Source organism: Anopheles maculipalpis, chromosome 3RL (genome assembly GCF_943734695.1).
Source record: "Anopheles maculipalpis chromosome 3RL, idAnoMacuDA_375_x, whole genome shotgun sequence".
NCBI classification, from domain to species: Eukaryota; Metazoa; Arthropoda; class Insecta; order Diptera; family Culicidae; genus Anopheles; species Anopheles maculipalpis.
In genome coordinates, this window is record NC_064872.1 from 70344173 (window position 1) to 70366464 (window position 22292).

The 22292-nt window shown below is 44.0% G+C and overlaps 6 protein-coding genes across 8 annotated transcripts in view; 1 reads left to right on the plus strand and 5 right to left on the minus strand.

The window, feature by feature from the left end:
- The window catches only part of LOC126562122 (transmembrane protein 184B), a 28343-nt gene extending 18734 nt beyond the window's left edge, over positions 1-9609 (minus strand). For both annotated transcript variants that reach the window (XM_050218545.1, XM_050218546.1), the window contains exon 1: positions 9367-9609. In XM_050218545.1, coding sequence (XP_050074502.1) covers positions 9367-9609 — 243 coding nt within the window. The remainder of the gene's footprint in view (positions 1-9366) is intronic.
- LOC126561552 (WD repeat-containing protein 47) overlaps positions 1-22292 on the minus strand; it is a 228377-nt gene that overhangs the window by 175222 nt on the left and 30863 nt on the right. The window lies entirely within an intron of this gene.
- The window catches only part of LOC126561269 (triple functional domain protein), a 163905-nt gene that overhangs the window by 95328 nt on the left and 46285 nt on the right, over positions 1-22292 (minus strand). The window lies entirely within an intron of this gene.
- On the plus strand, positions 16743-17721 carry LOC126562906 (syntaxin-8). Its single transcript, XM_050219505.1, has 3 exons — positions 16743-16793; positions 16867-17399; positions 17478-17721. Exons 1-3 carry the CDS (start codon positions 16762-16764, stop codon positions 17636-17638), a joined length of 726 nt encoding a protein of 241 aa, XP_050075462.1. The 5' UTR covers positions 16743-16761; the 3' UTR covers positions 17639-17721.
- On the minus strand, positions 18270-20117 carry LOC126562282 (cytochrome b-c1 complex subunit 2, mitochondrial). Its single transcript, XM_050218742.1, has 4 exons — positions 19938-20117; positions 19568-19710; positions 18456-19500; positions 18270-18389 (listed from the first exon to the last, which is right to left on the minus strand). The coding sequence occupies exons 1-4, from the start codon at positions 19980-19982 to the stop codon at positions 18303-18305; spliced, it is 1320 nt and encodes a 439-aa protein (XP_050074699.1). The 5' UTR covers positions 19983-20117; the 3' UTR covers positions 18270-18302.
- LOC126562936 (uncharacterized) lies at positions 20856-21640 on the minus strand. Its single transcript, XM_050219540.1, has 2 exons — positions 21229-21640; positions 20856-21161 (listed from the first exon to the last, which is right to left on the minus strand). The coding sequence occupies exons 1-2, from the start codon at positions 21637-21639 to the stop codon at positions 20856-20858; spliced, it is 717 nt and encodes a 238-aa protein (XP_050075497.1). The 5' UTR covers position 21640.

Here is a 22292-nt window from a genome sequence, read left to right on the forward strand (position 1 = left end):
TGCTAAGAAATCCGGAACTACGTGAGGGTGCCGTACGGATAGGTGATCGTAAATTTAAAGTCGTCCAAAACTTTACCTATCTCGGGTCAAAAGTCAGCACCGAAAACTGCATAGAGACGTTGTTGCGCGTTAGGAAGCGGGCAGCCAGCCGGTCATTCTACGGCCTGAGGAAACATCTCACCTCAAAAAAAACCTGTCGCAACGGTCAAAGCTCACATACGCCTGTGAGACATGGACTCTGTCTAAAACAGAGAAACCCTTCTTAGCCGCGTTCGAGATGAAGATGCTCAGAAGGATCGTTGGCCCCGTATGTGCGGAAGGACAATGGAGGAGCCGCTACAAAGACGAGCTGTACGAACTGTATGACAACCTCACCGTCGTGCAGTGAATTAGGCTCCTTAAGTCCTATTAGGCCGTCCACACGGACAGAGGAGGCGTGGTAGGCCCAGATTGAGGTGGGAGGATGGCGTGGAATCATCCGCCATCAAGGACGGGATAACGGATTGGCGGACGACGGCGCGGGACCGTGAGCGGTTCCGCACTCTGCTGCGGCAGGCCAAGACCGCAAAGTGGTTGTAGCGCCTGATAAGAAATTTTGCAATAAATAAAAACCAAGTCACATCGGAAAAGAACAGAGTGCTTCGGCTCGAGTTTGCCAAAAAGTATATGGACAAAGATATAGAATTTTGGTCGAAGGTAATCGGATCTAACCCGTTTCTAACATAAGTTTTCTTATTTTTATGCTTGTTACTACTGTTTTTTGGTAGGTTCTATTCACGGACGAAACATTAATTAATCTCTGCGAATCTGACAGTCGCCGCTGCGTGCGAAGAAAACATTAGAAGTAAAGAATTTAATGGCAAATTTTCCATTACAACAGTAAAACACGGTGAAGGCATACCTATGGGTTGTTAGACATCAAAAAGAGTTGACAAATTACATATTATACGAGGAATCATGGATTCCACGCATTCTATCGAAATTCTTAAGGCAAATGTTCAGCCAAGTGTTGAATAATTGGGTATTGCAGCATAACATATGTTCTACCAGGACAATGATCCGAAGCATAAGGCATGGACGAAACGAATGTGGTTGTTGTACAACTGCCCATCAGTGTTAGCAACTCCTCCACAGTCGCCAATCCTAAGAATAATCGAGCATGTTTGGTATCAACTAAAAAAAAACCTTGCAAAACGCAGGCCTTCCAATTTGAAAAGGTTGATGGAATAATAGTGAACGAAAAATGGCATATAATCGATTCAAATTTTTCAAATTGACCCCAAGCATGCCGAAAAGATTGCAGACTGTAATTGCAGGCATAGATGCTCATGGAAATGCTACTAAATATTAATATAGCTTTTTTCAAATACATTTTAAGGTGTTTCTAATCAAATGACTTTTCTCATTTGAACCGCATTATTTTTCGTAGAAAAAAGCTTTTTCAATTCTTTTTTTACATCACCGTGTAGAAAGGAAGTAGAAGAAGCCTACTGCACAGTTTTGATGGCGTGTTATAATTCTAAGAAACCAATAAATGTATCGAAAAGTAGAGAGAACGGCCGAATTTGAAGTGTCCGATGTTGAATACCCAGCGCTGTACTGCGAGAAGTAATAAAAAAGAAACTTGAAAATGAAGAAATTCATGTAAATTGTAATAAGATTGCAATTTTTAAGCCTTTGTAGGTAGCAGAGGTTTGGATGATAAAAATAAAAAAATTGTATAATTATTCAGCAATGATAGATGTAGAACATCACCATATCAGCGAGACCCTGAGATACAAGACGATAATGAATAGAATCGATTCAAACGGAACGATTCTGTTCCCACGCCTTCAAAACACCTCACATCGTCGTATCTCCAATGTTAAGTAATTCATTTCCAGGGTTAAACATTCTGATTGTTCATGATGTTCCCCATTTGTTTAAGCCCACGCACGTGGGGATGAGAATGAACATCCAATCAAGCTACTGTTTTACAAAGTTAAAGCAAATTATCTTTTTCGCCATACATTTAAAGCTACATTCAAAAGTCATGTAATAGCAATCCGTCTTCTGTATGTCTGCATTAGAAGTTGGAGTAAGACTCGCCCACCTAAAGCTCCTTTTTGCATCCGAAAAAAAAAGAAGCTCTCGGTAGCTATAACTCGAGTAGCTAAAACGATAGCCACGAACAATCGAGTGGTGGTTGTTGCTGCATGTTAAAAAGTGACGACGCCAAACACTGTCGCTTAATCACCCGTTATTCAGATGATTTATGAGTGCCAAACGATGCACTGCTCGTATGCTGCTCGATGTCTGCGGATGCACAGCATCTCGTCTGTTCGTGACACGAAAGACTGATCGCCGCCGTACAATTTCCCGATGCATAAAGGCGAAGACAATCTAGAAACGACTGAAGAAGCAATACGTATGTTAACAAGCGCCCGTGGTATGTCGCCTGACTATGCTCTCACTCTCTCTGCTTCTTCAATATTTCCTCTTGCGGGAGGAAAAGAAAAAGCATTGTGCTTTTTTTGACTTCCAAATGGCATAGATTTAGGGTTGGCTCGTCTCGACTGAAGCTTTTTAGCCGTCTTCAAGAGCTATCCAAAGCTTTAAGACGCAACAGAAGAACGAATCAACGTGTAAAAAAGGGGGAATTTGCTGCGACATATTTTCCTAACGCAATCACAATGGAATGTCTAAAGCTATTGTACTAACTTATAAACGATGTCCACAAAATTCTTCGACCAGAATTGCAGAAAAATATGTTGCGTCATTTGTATGCATCCTGCTGCACCTATTGCACCAAGCAAACCAAATGCGCACCAACGACGTTCGGTAGCGGAAGTTGTTATGTACAGGTTCAAAGGAAAATGGGCGAAAAAAATGGCATCAAACCGGTGCTGCCGGTACGCTTTCCTGCTGGCGACAACAACATGTATCAGCCAGCCACATTTACATATTGGCAACATAAAATTGCACATCGCTGCAGATGGCTGGGTGTAGCGCATTTGCCGAAGGAGGTGTTTATTATGTTGGTTGCCCCAACATGCCATCTTGTTGATCCGTTTGGATGCCTCCACATGAGGATGTGCCATCTTCTGGCGCACGATAATGCAGTGCAGGCAAAGGATTGAGTGTTTTTTGGAGCAATAAAAAGAAGGTTCTTTTTATGATAAAATGCACTTAATAAATTGAATCACTTGGAGAAGAACGATCGATGTTGCTCAACTGTTCCCGATTTCGATCGTTTTTCATCTACTTATAAATTTTGGATTGTATTTCATGAGGATCTCCCTTGCTACTTCAATCGAAGTTGAAGCGAACGAAAGTTAAAATCACATTCTCCACCACCCATTTTGAATTGATTGATTGGGTTCGTTTGTTCATCACCTTTTCTCCGAGAGGCCTTGACATTTCTTCATTCGCACCATCGTGCCGTTTGCATGCAACCCCAGCCAAAGCAAAAAGCAGAGAAAAAGCGCAACAAAACAACCAATCATCAACAAAAAGGAAAGGAAAATGCTATCAAAACTAAAAGCGTTGTATAATAAACGCACCGCGTTCAGATTGTTGGGGTGAAGATCTGTGATCGATTAAGTGATGATTTTTCAATGAAAAGGAAAGAAAAATAAAACCACCACACACAACGCCCCCTGTCTATTGCGGGATAAAACAATAATATTGACATTGCGATCATTTTATGCAACTCCGGTAAAGCTACCGAAACAAGACGATGACCGACCAGTTAACGCGTAATCGACGGTTTCCAATTTTTTTGGAAGCTCCGACAAAAATCGCTATCTTTCTGAGTGTGTGCAGTAAACAAAACATTAATTTTATTGATCCCCTTCACTTGGGGCAATAAAAATCGAGCCACCATCTACTAAATGGTGCACAATTAGCAGCTCCACGCCAGCTGGTTGGCCGAGGCACACCCTCCCATCGCATATCTCAGGGGTTTTCATTTTCCGAAGATATAAGAAAAAACTGAAAATTCACTCGTCCAATTATCCTAAACACATGCACACCCACCGGTTTCATCTTTAGAGGGGACACCCGGGGTTTTTTGGGGGCTTCTGCTCGGTTTAATTTATTTTCTCGCTTATGCCAGCTGAAAATGTGTACGAGAGATAAATCAATGGGCAATAATACTCGGTCGGTGGGCTCGTTTCTCCTTGCAAAGTTTCGTTTGAACGTGTTGTTAATTGCTTCTCAGCAGAAAGAGATTTGGAATAATTTATTACTATCTATGAAGAGTTTGAATGTGGTGAGGCCCTAACACTTTCGATGAAGGAGTGGTCCTGGTTTCGAGACGGTAGCGGCGCCGACTTTCGCACCGCTGAACCGAGGTTCAAGTCCCATCCCGGAGACCTTTCTCCAATAGTTGTGAGGACTAACTATCCAGCTACGTGTCTTGTTAAGCCAGCCAAACGGGACGACCTTACCATAAGCAGGTCGTTAAGCCAAGTAGAAGAGATTAAGAATGGATTCTTTGGATGGATGAAACTCATCGCATTTTGATGAAATTTTTACATAAAATCTGCACATAAATTTTGTTAAGAAGAGCCTTTTAGCAGCTCATTTGGTAGTAATACTTTCAACAAACTTCCAGACAGATTATTTTACAATCAAACTCCTTCAATCCTGAGATGAGAGATCCTGACATGCTCATTTCATTTAGGTAAAAGTCGAAGTCATCATTATTCTCTTATGATACGCAGATAAAACGGTCATACTTTGCCTGATTGATTGACCAATTGGGACATCAGCAAGCAACGATGGTGCATTTTCACAATCCATTAGCAAAAGTATAGAAAAAAAGAAGCACGCAAAATCGCCCCTTCTTCTTGCCAATGATTACACGACGATTAGCAAGTGTCGGTTGGTGGGGATGATGTGTACACGGGAGTGAAACTACATTTATGCAGTGCACTTCTTCGGTGCGGCAAATGCCAATTATGCACACCTCGTTAGCGACGCCGAACGAAGGAAAAGTTTATCAGACAAACGAGGATTTAATTCCAGATCATGGCACGCACCAGCAGCAGCAGCAGCAGATCACTGGAGGTTTGGTAGCCTTTTGATCATCAGCCAACGATGCTAGCTAGAGGAAATGCTTTCATCATCATCATCAACATACCCGAGGGGATTGGTTACAATCTAAGCCGAACTGGTACAAGCAACAAGAAAAGAAACTGGACTGTTTTAAAAAAGAGGTTCGTGTCCCAGTTTCTGCGTCACAGCATCACACTACAAACATCGCTGCTCCGATTGAATAGTGGGCCATTTTTTCCACTCTGATCAATCCACCATTCCTCGGCACGTTCATCACAGCAAAAAAAAATAATAAAACAAACAAACCTTCAATTCAAGGTTACGTGTCTTGCGATCAAAACCGATCAACCAAATGTATCGAGAGCGTCCGTCTGAGCGACAGTTTTTTTGGAGGTGACTTTGAGTAAAACCCCGATGCCAATGTTGGCAATGAATGGGACCAATAAATGAGTTGAGAGATCGAAACGTTTGCTCGAAAGTGAAAACCGTTCCAGATGAACTAGTTTCCCTCTGGTGTGTGGCAATTGGCTGCAACTGTTTAAATCACCAAGAAACACGTTTTAACGATGGTAAAAAATGGTGTCCGATTTTGGAGGATTTTTCAATAAAGTGTTCTTAATAATTTACCCTAAAAATATACTGTTTTACTCAGCACATCGCGTGTAATGACTTAATAGCATTACACGTCATAAGCAGTAGAAAAATAACTGTACCGGTGGTGTCCAATGGACGTCATACCAACCATCGATTCCCTTGCAACTCTATTTCCAAGCATTTCTAACCCGCTACACATCAAACGACTCTTTAATCTAATTAGCTCGATAGACGCGTCTCGCTCGCTAAAACGGAACACATTTGGCGAATGATGTAGTGGTTGTTGAGGTGTAGAGGTTTAGATTTTTATGTGCCCCGGAGTATGGAAACTCCCGAGTTAGTAGTAGTCACGGTTGAAGCCACCAGGGACATATAGGCTCCCAGTTTTCACACCCAACGCACCCAACCCACTCTCTTTATCGGACTTGGTCATCGCTCAATGACACACAACACACCACAACGGTGCCGAAAATAAATTAAAACTTTTCCTATTTCCGAACCGAACGACCAAAACTGACACTGACGAATACGGATAAACCATCGGCCGGCCCTCGGATCAAATTCGACCACCGTAGGCTTGCAGGAGGCAGTAGGCAAGAGGATCCCGAAATTTCATGTTCAAAAATAATGTTCCTTCCCCTTGGCAACGGATAAAGTTTTCGGCAAGTGTCTATAAAATAGCCTATTGCTACCGGGAAAAAGAAGCAAAGGACACGGTAAGTGCGTCACAGCTATTTCTTCCTTTAGCTAATACCTCACACTACTTCTGAGGTATAGAAATTGACACTCTTTAGGTTTCTGGTCGATTTCTTACCGATTTTCACTATTATACTTCAACGTTCCGAACGTGTTGTGGACAGTTTTGTCACGTGGCAACAGCAAAATCAAACTGTCTTTGTCAACTATAAGAAGAAGCTTTTGCAAGAACTAACGTATGCAGCAATATACTTGCTTAGGGGCTGGACTTCTATGCCAGGAGGTCCTACAGCAGTTAGTTGGGATTGTGGCCACGACTGTCTTTCAATTTTTCGCAATTTTATAGCTCTATCAAAGCTTTGAAGATTTATTATTAAATCATCACCTTAATAGAAGGATTGGAGCTAAGTATTGCCGATAAACGTTACAACAACAATTGTATTTAAGGCTGTTGAGGTTTGTTGGAAGTTGCCTCAAAGTCCTTCGTCTCAGTTGTTGGTGAACTTGTGTGTTGTATTTCAATTCCCATTTTTTGACATTGTCTAGCGTATTCTCCCCCGACTAGACGAATACTCTGACTCTTGGGTTTTAAGTTGCACAAAGAGACATCTTTATTTTTGCTCGTCAGTTCTAAGCCATCGGAATCTATACCATTTTTGGACGTTTTAATCATAAAACAATGAGTTTGAACAAACTCTTGCGATCGAGAAGACTTCTACAACACACGAAATGCATATGCATATGCATATGCAATGAAAAATAAAGTGACTGCGTTTTTTTATTAGGCCAAATGAAGGTCATCACCTTCGAAGTAATCCCCTTCCGATGCAATGCACCTCTTCCACCTCTTCTCCCACTTCTCGAAGCAGGTGGAAAGCGGGGATGCTGGGATGTCCTTTCGTTCCGCCGTCGCTGCGGCTTCTATCTTCTCGATAGTGTCAAAACGGTGTCCCTGAAGCGGCCGTTTTAGGTTGTTGAGCAACCAGAGATGGGTGCCAGTTTTTGCGAAAAACTGTCTCAAAATGATGGCCGTATGGGAGGGCGCATTATCGTGGTGCAAAAACCAGCTGTTGTTTTTCCACAAAGCCAGTTGCTTTCGCCGGATTGAGGAGCTTTGAAAATCCCAACACTTTCCGAAAGATCTCGTCTCGTCAACCGACGATTGTTGACCACCAAATCCTGGTGAATGGTCGCCCCGGATGGTCCTCGTGTGCGACCTTACCGCGGCCATTCTTGAAATCGCTGTACCATTTGTACACATTTTTCTGCGATATAGATTCTTCCCCTAACGCTTGTTGTAACATCCGCAATGTTTCCGCAGCGTTTATTTCATTGCGCAAACAAAATTTGATACATGCGCGCTGCTCCACAAACTTGGACATGGTCAAAATGGACAAAAACACTTGGCGCAGCTCCGAAAACAAATTGTCACTCCTAGCCGGGTGGACGTTGCGACTTGAAACGTGGCAGAACTGTCAAAACAAGGAGCTTCTTTTGGCGCGCGAAATTTGACATCCAATGTCACCTTACTTTTCGGACACACTAGTATATCGCACAGTGATACGTCTGACAGTCCTTTACGGGTGCGAGTCCTGGACTATGATGACGAAGACCGCCAATACACTAGCCATTTTCAAACTGCGGGTGCTAAAGACTATCTTTGGCGGTGTAGCGACGTGCTGAGCTGTTTGCCGATGCAGATATCCTGACGGTAGTCAAAGCCGGGAGGATACGATGAGTGGGACACATGATGCGGATGCCAGACTGATGTCCCACCAGGAAACAGCACAGCGTGTTTGTTGGCTAGATCAAGACGTGACGTGCTCAACCGTGAGCAGACCAAGAAGAGGAAGCCCTCACAATTGCGAACCTCTTTGCTGCAAATCTTCTTATGCTATAAATTAAAAAAGTTCGTAACACAGTCATCCACTGTTTTGGCCATAAAGTTCCCAGCAATTTTTTAATTGCTCATATCTGTTTGGCTTTTAATTGCTATACCACAACTAGCTGTGCAATGTTATTGTTCAAAAGACACACACAATTACCATTTGAATGTACACTTCATCATTACATGATTCTTCCACGGAAAACTCAAAAACAGGATGCTATCGTTTGCAAAAATTGAGTATCATACAGGTGAACAACTACTCAACCGTTGCAGGAAACATGGCGAAGGTTTGCGATGCTCGTTGAGGAGCATACGATGTCACAAGAAAGAAGGGAATACAAGTTGCATAAAACCTGCTCCAGACAAGTTTCCCCACTCGAGTACACCGTGTCGGCAGACATACGCGAATGGATGTAAAAGGTAAAATTAGCTTTTTGAAATGCGTTTTAAGGAGAGGGAGAGCTTGCAATCATCAAATTGCATATTCTTTTATATTTCTTTATATTAGACATGTCAAGAACGAATTCCAGCGACTGTTGTAATTTTGAAGGATGCAAAGCCGTCAAAAATCGATCGCAATGCATGAATGCAACAGCGGCAACAGCAACATGGCTTCTATTTACAGCGTCTATCCAGCGCTATTGCACAGGGTTGCATGCTAATGGTGTAACAATAATAATAGCATCCGAAAAAAACAACAATGCGGTACAAACACACGCACGACCGAGCACTCACAAGTCCGTGACCGATGAGCGGCAACTACACAACAACGCGACAACGCGAAACGGGTGAATTTTTCGCCATTTCCGCATGTCACGCACGGATTGCCGTCGACCGCTAGAAAACGGTTCTGAAGCGAAGTATTGTTTGTCTTTAGACTTGTACTTTTTTTTTGGTTGGGACGGCCAAACATCATCATTTGATGCCTAAAACGAAATGCGGAGATACCATAAACAGAATCAACAACAGCGCCCCAATCGTGGTTAGTTTGGGGTAGGCGCAAGTCAACCTGAAAAAGTTCATTGGCAGAGGCGCCTTTTAATCATTTTAACCACGATTGCGTAATAATTGGTTTTTCGATAATTTCTAACTAAAATATGTATGCACATAGTGAGAAGTAAAGCTAGTTCTTCTCCAACGCAACTTACCTGCTGACAAGTGATGAACAGTGCCATCCAGACGCAGATACCGGCAAAGATTTGGGCCGTCTTGGCCTGCAGGAAAATACCGTCCCCGACATGGTTGATGATCGGATCGATCGCCAGTGCCGCGGCGGGGGCCTCCGTCACGCGCACCGCTATGTTCGCCTTGGCCGTGCTGCTAACGGCGGCGACCGTGGCAGCAGTAGCATTGGCCAGCAGCTCACCCGCTGCCGGATGTTCCGTACTCATCGTCGTATCGTATTTTGCCGAAGCGTTGATGCCACACCAGCAGCTCAGGCTGTTTCGTGCACACGCACGCTAGCTACGCGGCCGTGCGTGTGTTTCGTTCTAAGGGCGCACCGTATCACGCAAAACTCCCACAATATGCACCCTGTTCGGTGAGAGGATGCTGTACGAGGCGCTACTTCTTCTATCACCCCACCACCCTTCGGGTTCGACTCTACAGGCAGATTGATCTCTCGCTCTCTCTTCCGTGGCAAATTGCTCAATCATACGCGTTCAACCTCACATCACCAACGGCAGGGTGTTTTCCACGATTTCGAACAATTTTCACTAGCTCGCATCAATTTAAATTCACTCAACACACCTTATGACGCCGCTGTTTTTTTTCTTGTTCAATGGCGAAACTGCACACTGCACTCGTTGAAACACTTCCACTGAAAAAGGCACCGAAAAGAGTAGAAGGAAAGGGGGAAAATATGAAGGGTAAAAAATCGAAATTATTAAAACCAAAATGAAACTGCCTGTTCAATCTCACAGCACCGAACCTCCGAAATGGGGGTGTGTGTGTGTCGATCAGTTTTCACTTTCTATCGACAAAACGGATTTCACACCTGCGTACGCATAATTGGGAAGATGGGGTGTGTTACTTGCTTTTTTCCCTATGCCACACTTTTAATGCAATGATAATTTTATACGGCGGTGGCAGTAATCAATCGCAACTGATTCATTTCTATAGCTGAGCCGGCAAATCTTGGCGATTAGCGAATAAAAATTGTACTGCCATTCGGCCATTAATTTTTCAACTGCAGCATGTGACGGAATCAGCGAAAAGGAACCAAATCTACATTGCTTTAAATTGCTCTTCGTTGCTATTTGCAGAATCGTATTTAACTACCGGTAGAGTTGAGCGAAAAAATTCAAATTTTCCACTACAATGCGCCACCATAAAACTCGACGCGACGTCTTTCGGTACTGAAAACATCCGGATGGTGGGGGGGGGGGGGGGGGCGATCGCCTTGGAAAACGCGCAGTATAGGCAACGTGCCGTGTAAAAGGCATGTACCGTGATTCCAACGTTCAATCCTGCAGTATTCCACCGGATTCTAGCAGAGCGGCGGCGATGGTTCAACGCTATGGAGCATTTTCGCTTTGGCACGGTAAATTCCTACAAAAACGGTCACATTGCAGCAGTAGGTGTGATGGTGATGGTACAGTAGAAGCACACAAACATGTAGTTAAAGGGCAGCCAGTTACAGGAAATTTAATTATTTACACATCAGCCGCAATCGTCACTTGAACGTGGCTTGAAGAAGATTATCCCGATTTACTACCGTTTTTGGTTTTTGTTTTGGAATCTGAAACGAAAAACAGTGGGAGAGAAAAAGAAGAATTAGTAAAAATGTTCAGAAATCACGGAGAACAAATAGCCCTTCAAAAAAATTATTGCAAAACAGATTGTAAACACTATCGCTTGATCGTTTAAAGATCAGTTTCACTTTAATAGATGAGGTAATTTTTTAGACGAGCTTGACGAGCAGAAGCTATAAGCGTTTTTTTTCGGCAACAGTAACACAAGCTAAATCCAGCAGTAATTCCCCGGTCAAAATTCGTTCAAGTCTGACGATGGTCGTCATCATTTTGTAACGGTTAAAGTGGTTCTCTTTTCCTATGAGAGCCTTCCAAAATCGGAATGTACATTCCACTGGTCCAGTCAACCGAAAATGGGCGATCTTATTACTGACGCAGGCCAAAAAAAAGCACACAAAGACGCCACAACAATCTTAGCGCCCTTCACCAGTTTCAGAAGGCCTGAGAAGCCATGCCAAAAGCGATCCTCATCAATAATGAGGCAAAAATGCCGGAAGCTTTGGTGCACTTTAGACGAAATAGCGTCGAATATGTTGAACATGTGGATGTCATTTACATTATATTTGCAAATATTTTATGACCAAACAGAAAATCATTAAAATTTACTGTTTTTTCAACAACCCTTTTCCAGCCTCATCATAACGCTTAGCAGAAACAGTTAGCAAAAACTCACTCATAGTTCTACAGCGTGTTAAAGGGCGCCGATAGCGGGGACCACGAGTGCGATGTGTCTTGTGTCCTGCCTTCAACGGTGGCCTTCAACGTAAATTACTGAGGTCCGGTTTATGTTGCGTACGTATGCCTTTTTGCACAACATTTATAATCCGCTCGTGGCAAGACGTTTACAAAGCAAAATCGCATCAAACAACAACCACAAACAAAGGGGAGGAGGTTGGCAAACCAGCGGCTTGGCTGCCTGGCGTTGGCTGACAACAATTATAGTTGATTGTTATTTTCCGTTGGTTCGCTCTACGTTGGTGCTGGGGCAAGGCACAACCGACAGACAGACAGGGTCAATCGCACTATTTTCTTAACTTCTTCTCAGAGCTCATTTTGTTGGTAAGGTAATATGAGCAAAACAGAAACGATAAAACATAGCAAAGGATCTTAAGCTCACGTTATGAAAATGATGGTACTATGGTGCGCGGGATAGGTTTCCTCCTACAAGCATCGTACACCGAAAAGTGGTGTAATTTGTTAACAAACAAGTCGGTTATCGATAACAGAGGTGTGGTTAATGGGAGTGTAAGCTGTTCCTTTTAAACCGATTTACAACATGAGGTAAGGTGAGAACGAGAAGAGAAACCAACATTCCACGACACGTTTTATAGTAAAACTAAGGATTAGGAGTAAAAATGTTTACACTAACAGAACTAAAATATCTGGGTGATAACAGTGGAATGGCCAGACCCCAAATCGCTATACAAATTTTGCAATGGGCAAAGCGTAGTTTTTTCCCCTACTTGGATGTACAAATATTCTCCATACAAATTGTATGGAAAAGGTGTGATGCCGTGGACAAGAGTAAACTTTACCCCTACTTGGATGTACAGTTTCTCCTTAGTCATGATATCTACCTGATCACTAATCAATATTACAAGTCTTATATCATACATTACACCAGTGCGACCGGATGAACATGTACGTCAGGAACGCACTGCAGCAGATGGACGAGGGACGTACACATAGTGATATCAGCACCAGGCGACGCTGGTATTAGGGACTTTGCCGGTCCAGCCGACCAGCAGTTGCAACATGGATTACCTGAACAAGGCCATACATTGGAGCAGAAAGGAAATTTTCATTTTACCATCGTTTGCTGGCGAAGATCGTTCCATGCGAGCTAAGTACCAACACTCAATGGCTATTGTACCGTGCCTGATCTTACTTCATATCTCACTTCACGTGTTTTTGGATTGAAACTTAAAGCAATCCTGGAGGACATTTTGGCGGAAGTGTTTGGGCTTCAGATCGCACGCATTCAATGTGATTAAGTGTCAAAAACGTGGTCTTTCGCATGTTCCCTGATCCTCGGTGATGCGGACAAACCACGGTTGGCGGCTGAAATTCCCGATTCTGCAAACGAAGGAGCATCACGAATCAATAGTGATCAGCTCTAAATTATTTATATTTTATCATTTTATTTTGTCATCGTACTGTCAACAATTTCAAATTATTAACCGGTCAAATTTGAATATGTTTTCATTCATCCCGAAAAAACGAACACTCTGGTACTAAGATATACTCCGGAGTTATGTAGCGTAGCCCAGTAACCGGGCCAATTGACTAGTATAAATAAATAACCGAGTTTGTCGGCTGGTTTTTACTTTTCTTGCGCTACCACGCTCAGCAAAATGGGCATTCGAGATGAGAGAATATTGTCCCATTCTTCCACAAAAGTTTGTTGACAATAACCATCATCACACGTGAGGTGATGCTGGATGGAAAACTCTCAAGATCCTTTGCTACTTACCAAGGGCTAATCAGGGAAAAGGATTGCCTTCTCTTCAATCTGGCGCTAGCAAGGGAGTGAAGGTAAAAACTTCTCGGACCATGTTTTAGTAGAAAATCAATCAAATGGTGGTGGGGCACCATCAGATGTACAGATAAAGGAAATGCGCCTTTGAATCCGTCCAAAAACTTCACCCATTTGGGGATACAAGTTCACATAGACATAGACGTTGTATTACGCGCAAGGATGCTGACAGCCAGCTGGTAATATTACAGCTTGAGGAAACTTGAAGAAACACACTGAGGCGGAATGATGGCGTACACTAGAACGGCCAGAATAAATATGTATGGCATGCGGAGGCGCTAGACGATAAGATCTCGAAGCGCCTGATAAATCAGTACGACCCGACATTTTGTGATGATCTCTCAAGGACGGAATCTTGCTTCACCATTGATATGGGATGACTACAATGTTTTGTAATGTCTTGAGCTATATTATTACCTCTTACCTCTACGCTACGCTTACCTCCTCGTGTAATGTATGAGGCTTGTCCTCACTCAGAAGGTTAAATTGCTCATTAAAACAAGATCGAACAATATCGACCAGATTAGTTTGGCATTAGGCGACAGGGAAACAGCACTAAAAATTACACTCAAATAAGCCTTATTGGACGGACAACAACGCAACTCCCCCAAATGCATATCGACAAAACAAAAGCTGATAAGATAAGAAGCCTGACAACACCTTCAGCAACACACTATCGATGTAGTTATCTCAACAATGACAGCTACAATAAAACATTACAACAGATAACCGTGGTAGAAACGTGATTCACTTCAGTGGCAGGTAAATGCTGTGTTGGCTCTACTTCTGCTGTTCGATGCCGATACTTCAGTACATTTGATGAAAATATCACTGTACCATATGCCACGTAGCTGTATATTGCCAATACGCACTATAGTGCGGTGAGGTCATACGAGGCTCCATGTTTTCACCTTTCCATAGAGGAAGGCACCTTTTTCGCTGTGGCCCACATCTGTCAAGATGGCTGAGAAGCAGGGTGAACAGGAAATAGTGGTTTGGAATATCGCTTTACTACATCCAGCTAAGCGTAGTCGAAGTAGGCCGGTGTCGTTCGCAACATACTTTTTCTCACACACACACCCCGTGGCCAATGTCTCACTGTAACGATGTGGATGGATGGGTGTGTGTGTTGGCGAAGAAAATAGCGCGCGCATAGTTAAATATCTGTCTTTTTTTTGTCTTGTCGTGGGCTGAAGAAAGGGTTGTTCGCAAGGATTGTCCCTCCAAAAAAATACACACATTTCAAGGAAGATCAAGGGATGAGCAAACTTCCTGTGTGAGTGAAAATGAATCACAACACAGTACGAAGCTCACACTCACAACAATCCACCATAATCCATTTTTCACCGTGAGAAGAATGCTAACATATGGTCGACTGACAACTGCTCCGTATGGTAATGGCCACGGAGTCTGTTTTCCTTTCCGATTGATATAAACGTTTTGGCTGCCCGTGCATACATTCCAGCATATTGCTGCTTCAGAATCGGACCTCTTATTCCACTTTGAAGATAAAATTTCACCCTTATGGTCAGAGTAGTAGATGACGTAAGTATGTTGTTCCTCCATATTCGCATCCTTTTTATTCCCTCTTATTTCTATCAATTTACAATGACGCACTCTGGCATGAGCTCTGCAATATAAGAGAACTGCACAATGCTTGGATTAGGTAAAGTACTTACAACTGCTTTCAACCACTCCAACAAACTCCCACGGATCGAAAACTGTTTTAATGTCAACCGAACGGCAGAGAAACAGCCCCCGGGGCACGGCTAACTCTCTGTGACGGAATTTTCTTTGTACACACACGCAGCATCTAACAGCACCATCCATCCGCTGCGATCTTGTATTATTGCTCCTGCTGTGCTGCTGTGCTTTTGCATCACACCAATGGAGCTTTGTGTTGTGTGTTGTTTTTCGTTTTGCTCACTTTTCACCAGGGTCGTTCACATATTTGCGTTAGTAGGCGATGGAAATATGGTTCAGAAAATTAACCCCTATGTTGATGTTGATGTTGCCAATTTCCTTCCGCACACACACACACACACACACACACACACACACACACACACACACACACACAGAGATTTCGTCTCCTTTTGTGGCTTTCTGGGAGCACTCTGCACAAGTTTTTCACTTCCGTATGGAACGAACTGGCTGCTGCTTTTGTTGTTTGAACTTTAGCAACCAATGACCACCACCACCACTACACACTGAAACCACTGACGACAAAACACACGCACACAGCAGTGCTGCGATTCGTCAACGCAGCAGCAGCAGCCATTGGAAATGTATTCAAGGAACATTTGGAAGTGGGAGGGGGAGAGGGGGAGCGCTTTTGGGGGCTCCTGATTGGGGTTTATGCATTTTTGCCCCTATTCTTTACTTTTTTGCATTACACTTGTAAACGGAACTAATCGAATGAAGCCACCAAACATTTTTATTGCTTACAAGCAACATGAATTACGCTTTGCAACGCTTGCAAAACCCCCCCCAGGGCACCAAACACGAATGAGTGTAAGCTGCCCCCCACACACATTCACTTGACTGTGTAACCTTCGTGCAGAATTGGTGTTGCTTTTTTGCTGCTACCCTAGATGTGGTATGTTGGACACGTTTTATCTGAGCACGATTCTGCTGCACTTTAAAACTAACCTATTCCTCTTCAGGAAGCACACACGTACGCACGGCAGCGGTACACTATATTGTGCAAACTTTGCGACACACGCACGTAAAATGGAAACACAGATTCGGTTGCTGCAAAGCGCCACCTTCAGCCACTGTTCTTTGCTCGATTGAAAATGTTGTGGGAGCAACGAAACGTCAACAACGCATGGTTATGGTTCGTTTCAATCTCACGAATACGTAATCCATTTTTGCACCTTTCATGGTGTAGTTTTCCACCTTGAAGGGCTTTAAAACGTGGAAAAGTTCTCAAATTATGTTTCAAAGATCAAATTTAACGTAAAACGATCTTCAAATTCTATTGAAAAGAGATAAACAAATCGATTGGAATATTTGAAATGCAAGCATTTGACAGTTTGCTCGAAATCGAGCTAGAATTGTTCATTGGGAAAAATCGAGCATCGAATTGACTTTCGAGTAATTGCTGGATCGTGTTTTGTTGTTGTATTTTTTTCCGTTCTCATCATCGCCCGTCGATCGCTTTTCCTTATCAAAATATAATTAAATTACTCATTATTTTCATGTGATACCTTTAGGGCACGTACTAGCCCGTCCACTATAGTGTTGCGAAAATGGCTTTAATCAACATCGATGGAGACCCTTGGTACGAATCGCACGGTTCAATTTTGCTCAATGCAAGTGATTCTAATTCGTTGTCTGCATTTGTGCGTTTCAAGGTTAACTGAACTGGATGCGTGCGAAAGTCTAAGCAACGACATACAATCTCAGCTAGCGGCACGCAACCGAGAAAATCAGCTGTCCCGCGAGTATGGCGTCCTGTCCGGTACGGTGCGCGTTCGTCTGAAGCAGCTCGGCAGCGAGCTGGATCAGCTAACGCGAAAGCTCGGGCTCATCTCGAACACACTTACCGCGGGAGAAGCCGAACGACGGCAGCGCAGAATAGAAGCGCTACAGTCGAAGTTGATTCAATTACAGCGTCAATTCCAGTACGTCGAGCCGGCAGCAGCCCGGTCAGCTTTGTTCGAGACGGGTAGCAATGGTCGGGGACGAGGAGCTTTCGCCGATGACGATGATGATGATGTTCCAGCACTGATCCCATCGCAAAGCAACTATACTGTGGCAGATTTAAGATCCCAGCAGACGCGAATTCTGGAGGATCAAAATGAGGGCCTTGAAGCGCTATCGCAGGTGATAGCGCGACAAAAGGAGCTCGCGACCAGAATCGGTGGAGAAGTCGATCGTCACAATGGTAATTGTTTGGGGATCATATTTTTCCCAATTTACAATATTTTTAAAAGGACTACATAATTTTCCACGAATGCTTTAGACATATTGGACGATTTGGCCCAAACGATGGAAACGACCGATGGACGGATAAATCGGGAAACGAGACAGATCGGTGCAATCACCACACAGGACTCAACCTGGGGCTACTGGATAGTGATAGGCGTGCTGTTCGTTGCAATTGTGGTTGTAGGCATACTATGAATCACGCAAGAGGCTCATTCTGTGCAACTCTATATAAGCACAGTTGTGGCAGTTGTTGTAACACTCCGTTATCTGGCGTTTATCTCAGCCACCAGGCCAATTCCAATACAACAAAAAGTGTAATCTACTGGGGCCGCCCTAAAACACGAGCGTGACCACCGATGTACACGCTCCATATCGCAACGTATTTTTTTTATCTAATACCTATATTATACTTAAATAAATAAATATTATTTACCCGATACTGACTGAAATCGTTTTTGAAATAACAAATTTACTGATTTTTATCCTATTTATTGAATAAATCATTTGCACCGTGTGAACATCGATACAGCATCAAGCTAGTCCGAACCAAGATCGATCGTGCGACTCCAAGGGGTCACATATGTACCATAAATTTCAATTACGCTCTGACCAGCGTCCGCTTTGTGTGGTTAGCTTTGTTGTGTTGTCGGATAGGGTTTGCTTTTTTACGTTTGAATTATACTACAGCGTCTGCTATGCTTTTTCCCTTCATGGTGGTTGTTTCAGTGGACGTAGCGGGACGACTCGGGGAAGGTGTCCCAAGGGAAGAAGAAACAGAAAAAAACAGTAACATTGTGTCCACAACTTTTTTTTCCCCCGGATAGTATAGGTGAGTCGTCCATACTTCTAAAGACGGCATTTAATGCAACTCACAAAGGTGCGGCACGTGGGACAGATTGCCAACGGCACCGATGGCCAGTTTGCTGGAAGCAACCTTCCTGGCGGCCTGAAACACGTTAGAACGTTGAATATAGTTCAAGAAGAATATCATAATGCATGCGGGAATACTTACAGCTTGAACATCACCAGAGGTGACGGCATTGACGGCAGCAATCAGGTCACTCTTCTTGTACACCTGTCCAAGCAGGGCCGATTCTTCGCCCAGCTGGTGGTGCAGCGAACTTTGGTTCTCGGTAATATCAACCACGGCAGCAACGGCCGACGCCTTACCACGGGCCACATCCGCATCCGTTACTGACAGGGATTTGAGGGCCTTCACGCCTGCCTCAACTGCCTTACCCGCGCTCTTCGCATCGCCCGATACGACGAATCCGAACATGCCATTGTCGGTGTATCCGTTGTACAGCGAACTACAGTTAACACCGCTAAGAACCTTCGTCAGCACACCATTGTTGGCACCACGCTTGGTTGCCGGACCGGTGCCGGCAGCATACTGCAACACCCAGAAAGCCACCGCTTCCTTCAGCGAGTTCCATCCAACGGCTTGTGCACCAACGGCAACGGCAGCCCGCGAACCGGCTCCCTCGCGGCGCACCTCACCCGTGTTGAAGGTGGACTTATTCTCGCTGCCAGCTCCCGACTCGAGGCCAAGGCTTTGGGCAAAGCCAACCAGCAGCTGATGATCGACACCAACGCCAGCAACGGCCGCACGGTTCGTGGTGCAGTTGGTTGCAAAGTAGTGTTGCATCGTTTCCGACGAATGCTTGCCAACCAGATAATCCGGACAGAAGACGGAATTGCCTAGTCCGTCACGGAAACCGGCCTTGTGCAGCAGCTCAACGGCCTGCACTTCCGTTGGCAAACGGGCCAGCTCATTGCGGATGATCGGTGTCAGTTCAGCCAACTCCCAGGGTTTGAACACCTGTCCGGTGGCGGTAGCTTCCAAATACTTCAGACCCACCTCCAGCTGATCCTTCGTCACGGCGACACTGTACGTAACAAGTTCGCGGTCGGCCGAGGTCGTCAGGGTACCGCCAGCCTGCTGAATGTTGCGCGTAATACCGAACGCGGTGGCGGTTTTGGTCGAAAGACCTCCGGCCGCACGCAGCACATGAGCGGCTCCGAGACTGTCGGCAGTTTCGTTGCGCGATCCGGCACTGCACGAGGTTGGAGAGAGAAAGATTTAGTTCCGAGAGTTGATACCTGAACCATTGGACCTATTACCGGAAAACGATGGAAATCCGAGAGACGGCAGCATTCGGTTCGGCGGATGAAACAACCAGCTTGTTGGGCAAGGTGGTCGTCTGCACTTCGGCCGAGCCACGGCTGGCAGCGGCAGCCTGTGCGTGTGCAGCATAGCCACGGACCTACAAACAAAGTCACACAGTCAAAACAAGTTCCGGCATGCAATCTATCATCCTCAATCCCGTGTACGGTAAATATCCCTCCGGATAAAATAAAGGGATTCACGTATTATTTCATCACAGAGAAGAACAATTTACGTAACGAGATTTGACACTTGGTCCGCCTAGGCAAACGGAACGGTCACGAAGGTGTGCAAAATTTTTGCCGAATTGCAAACGTTTGCTCTTACCGCAGCCGCACGGAGCATCGGGGTTTTCGATGTTACAGATGCCATTGTAACCCGCTTAGTTTTACTGCCTGTAGAAGTTAGTTAACTGCGGCCACAGAAAGGATCTCCGGATCTTTGTTGGTGCTCTTCTCGGTCGGTCGGTCGCTTTCAGCTTTTTTTGTTCCTTCCACTCGGCTGAGAAAATCAGCAGAAACGTCACACGGTCACTTTGACAGCACAAGATTGCTAGATTAAACTGCGAACCAAGGTTGTTAGATTGGGTTTGAATCGTTTCCTTGACCGTTGGTGAGATTTTGATGTGAAATTTGTGCAACAGTCAGCATACGAGATGAATATGTTTATTTAGTGAATTATAAATTATTTCGTTAGCCAATGAAGTGTCTCAAATGTTATCAAAAAGAATAATACACGCTGCAGCTGATTCCGTTCAGAGTTCAGCTAATCTGATACCAAATTTCGAACTTGATATTCCTCTGTTCTTTTCTGTAATCAATAACCATGTCCTGGTGACGAATAAGATCTTGAATTCCCTGTTATTACAAGTCGTCTCGAACATGAACATTAGCATGATTAATCGAAAACTACTGATAATGCCAGTGCTTCGTTATTAATGACATGATCAAGCAAGATGTTCCTCGGTTTGATCTCTTCTATACGCTTCCTTCTATACACTATTCGATCGCAAAATTATTCATTTTGCACAAACGCTTCTCAACAATAAGCATCGTTGCTACTTTCTAAACTGAGGTCATTACTTCCCATTTCGATGGATTTCAATATGATTGGTCATAATATTAGGTTTGATTAAATTAAGATACCAAAAAAAAAAGCTCACAGAGCTATTCGTAATTTGTGAAGAATTAAAAATAAAAATCTATACGGAATATTTCCCATCATCAATCCCATCCATCCTTCCTCCTACAAACGCAATCTAGTCGAAGCTTTGGTTACGGGTGTCGATTGTCTTTGGTACTTCGCGTCCTTTGTCATTTTGCGACGACGTGTTTGCTCCCATCTTTTCTCAATTGCCACACAATCTTCCAGCGTGATGATCGGCTTCTCGGGACAATATTTGGCGGTGTGTGCATTCTTCCCGGAGGCATTGCAACGTGAGCAGACGAATTTTTGCAACACGGGACAGATTACGTCGCCCCATTCATCCTTGCATTGATGACTTTCGTACTCTGCTTTGGTGGCACCGTTGTTGAGACAGAACACGCAGTGCTGCAGTGGGACAGTGAAGAAAATTTTTATTATGCACTAACGTCTTTTTTTGGTGATTATAACCTACCTCCGCTTTTGAATTGTTTTTATTTGGGGTTTTGCGAAATTTGCGTTTTTCTTTGGCGTGATTTGTAATGTCCTGCAAAACATCACATTCCGCAGTTTCGTTCACCGGTTCTTCTACGTTAGTGCTTTCCTTGTCCTTGTCTGTGGGCTCCAGAGGGCACTGGGCCTCAACGCAAAGCTCAGAACTTGTACCGTTGGTGGAAAATTCCTTCAGAATATCATCTACCTCCTCTTGAAGATTCATCCTTGTTGCATCGAAGATCAGGGAGAGAATGTCGAACTGATAGCTCGATTTGCACACAACAAACTGAGTAAGTTCCGGATACCTTTCCAGGAACTTGACCGCACATTCAAGGGCCGTGGTCGTGAAGGCGCTATCGTTCTGTTCGGTTTTACATCGACTGTTCGCCATTTTGTGTTACAGAGGGGTGACGCTGGATTTTACACTATACATTCGATCTCTACCGGGATATTTTAGGCTGATAACTTTTGACTGGTTTGATAATTCCACTCACAAACGAACATAGAAAACACAACACTTCATTGCAGGTCCACAACGATAATCACTAAACCACATTAAAATAAACCGAACGACAGGAGCTCTCGTAAGCTTTGTAACAACACCACCACCGCAAGGACATTTTCGGTATGAACCGACTTCGCAAATCTCTTCACGATCGCCTAAACGTTGGCGCACATAAATATGTGTGGTAATGCAAATGTTGGCCCAGAAGAACCTAAGTACACCACCATTCCTTTGGACCCACATTCTCTCAAATCGCTTTTCAACCACGGCAAACAAACACTACCACCACGTGATAGGGGAGCGTGTCTAACAAAAAGGGCTTTGTTAATATAAATGTGTTCCCTCCACAGGTACGATTCCCTCCACGAGCACGACCACATCTTTCCATTCGAAAATTCTCTCTACCATTTTTTTCCACCATACAGAGGTTTCGTTCTAAAAGTGCATTGCATGTGACATGGGTTTCGTTAAGTTTACGGAACGCGCTGTTTTGACGTCGTTTTCGTTCAGTGATGATGTTTTCAATCGTCTTCCGCGAG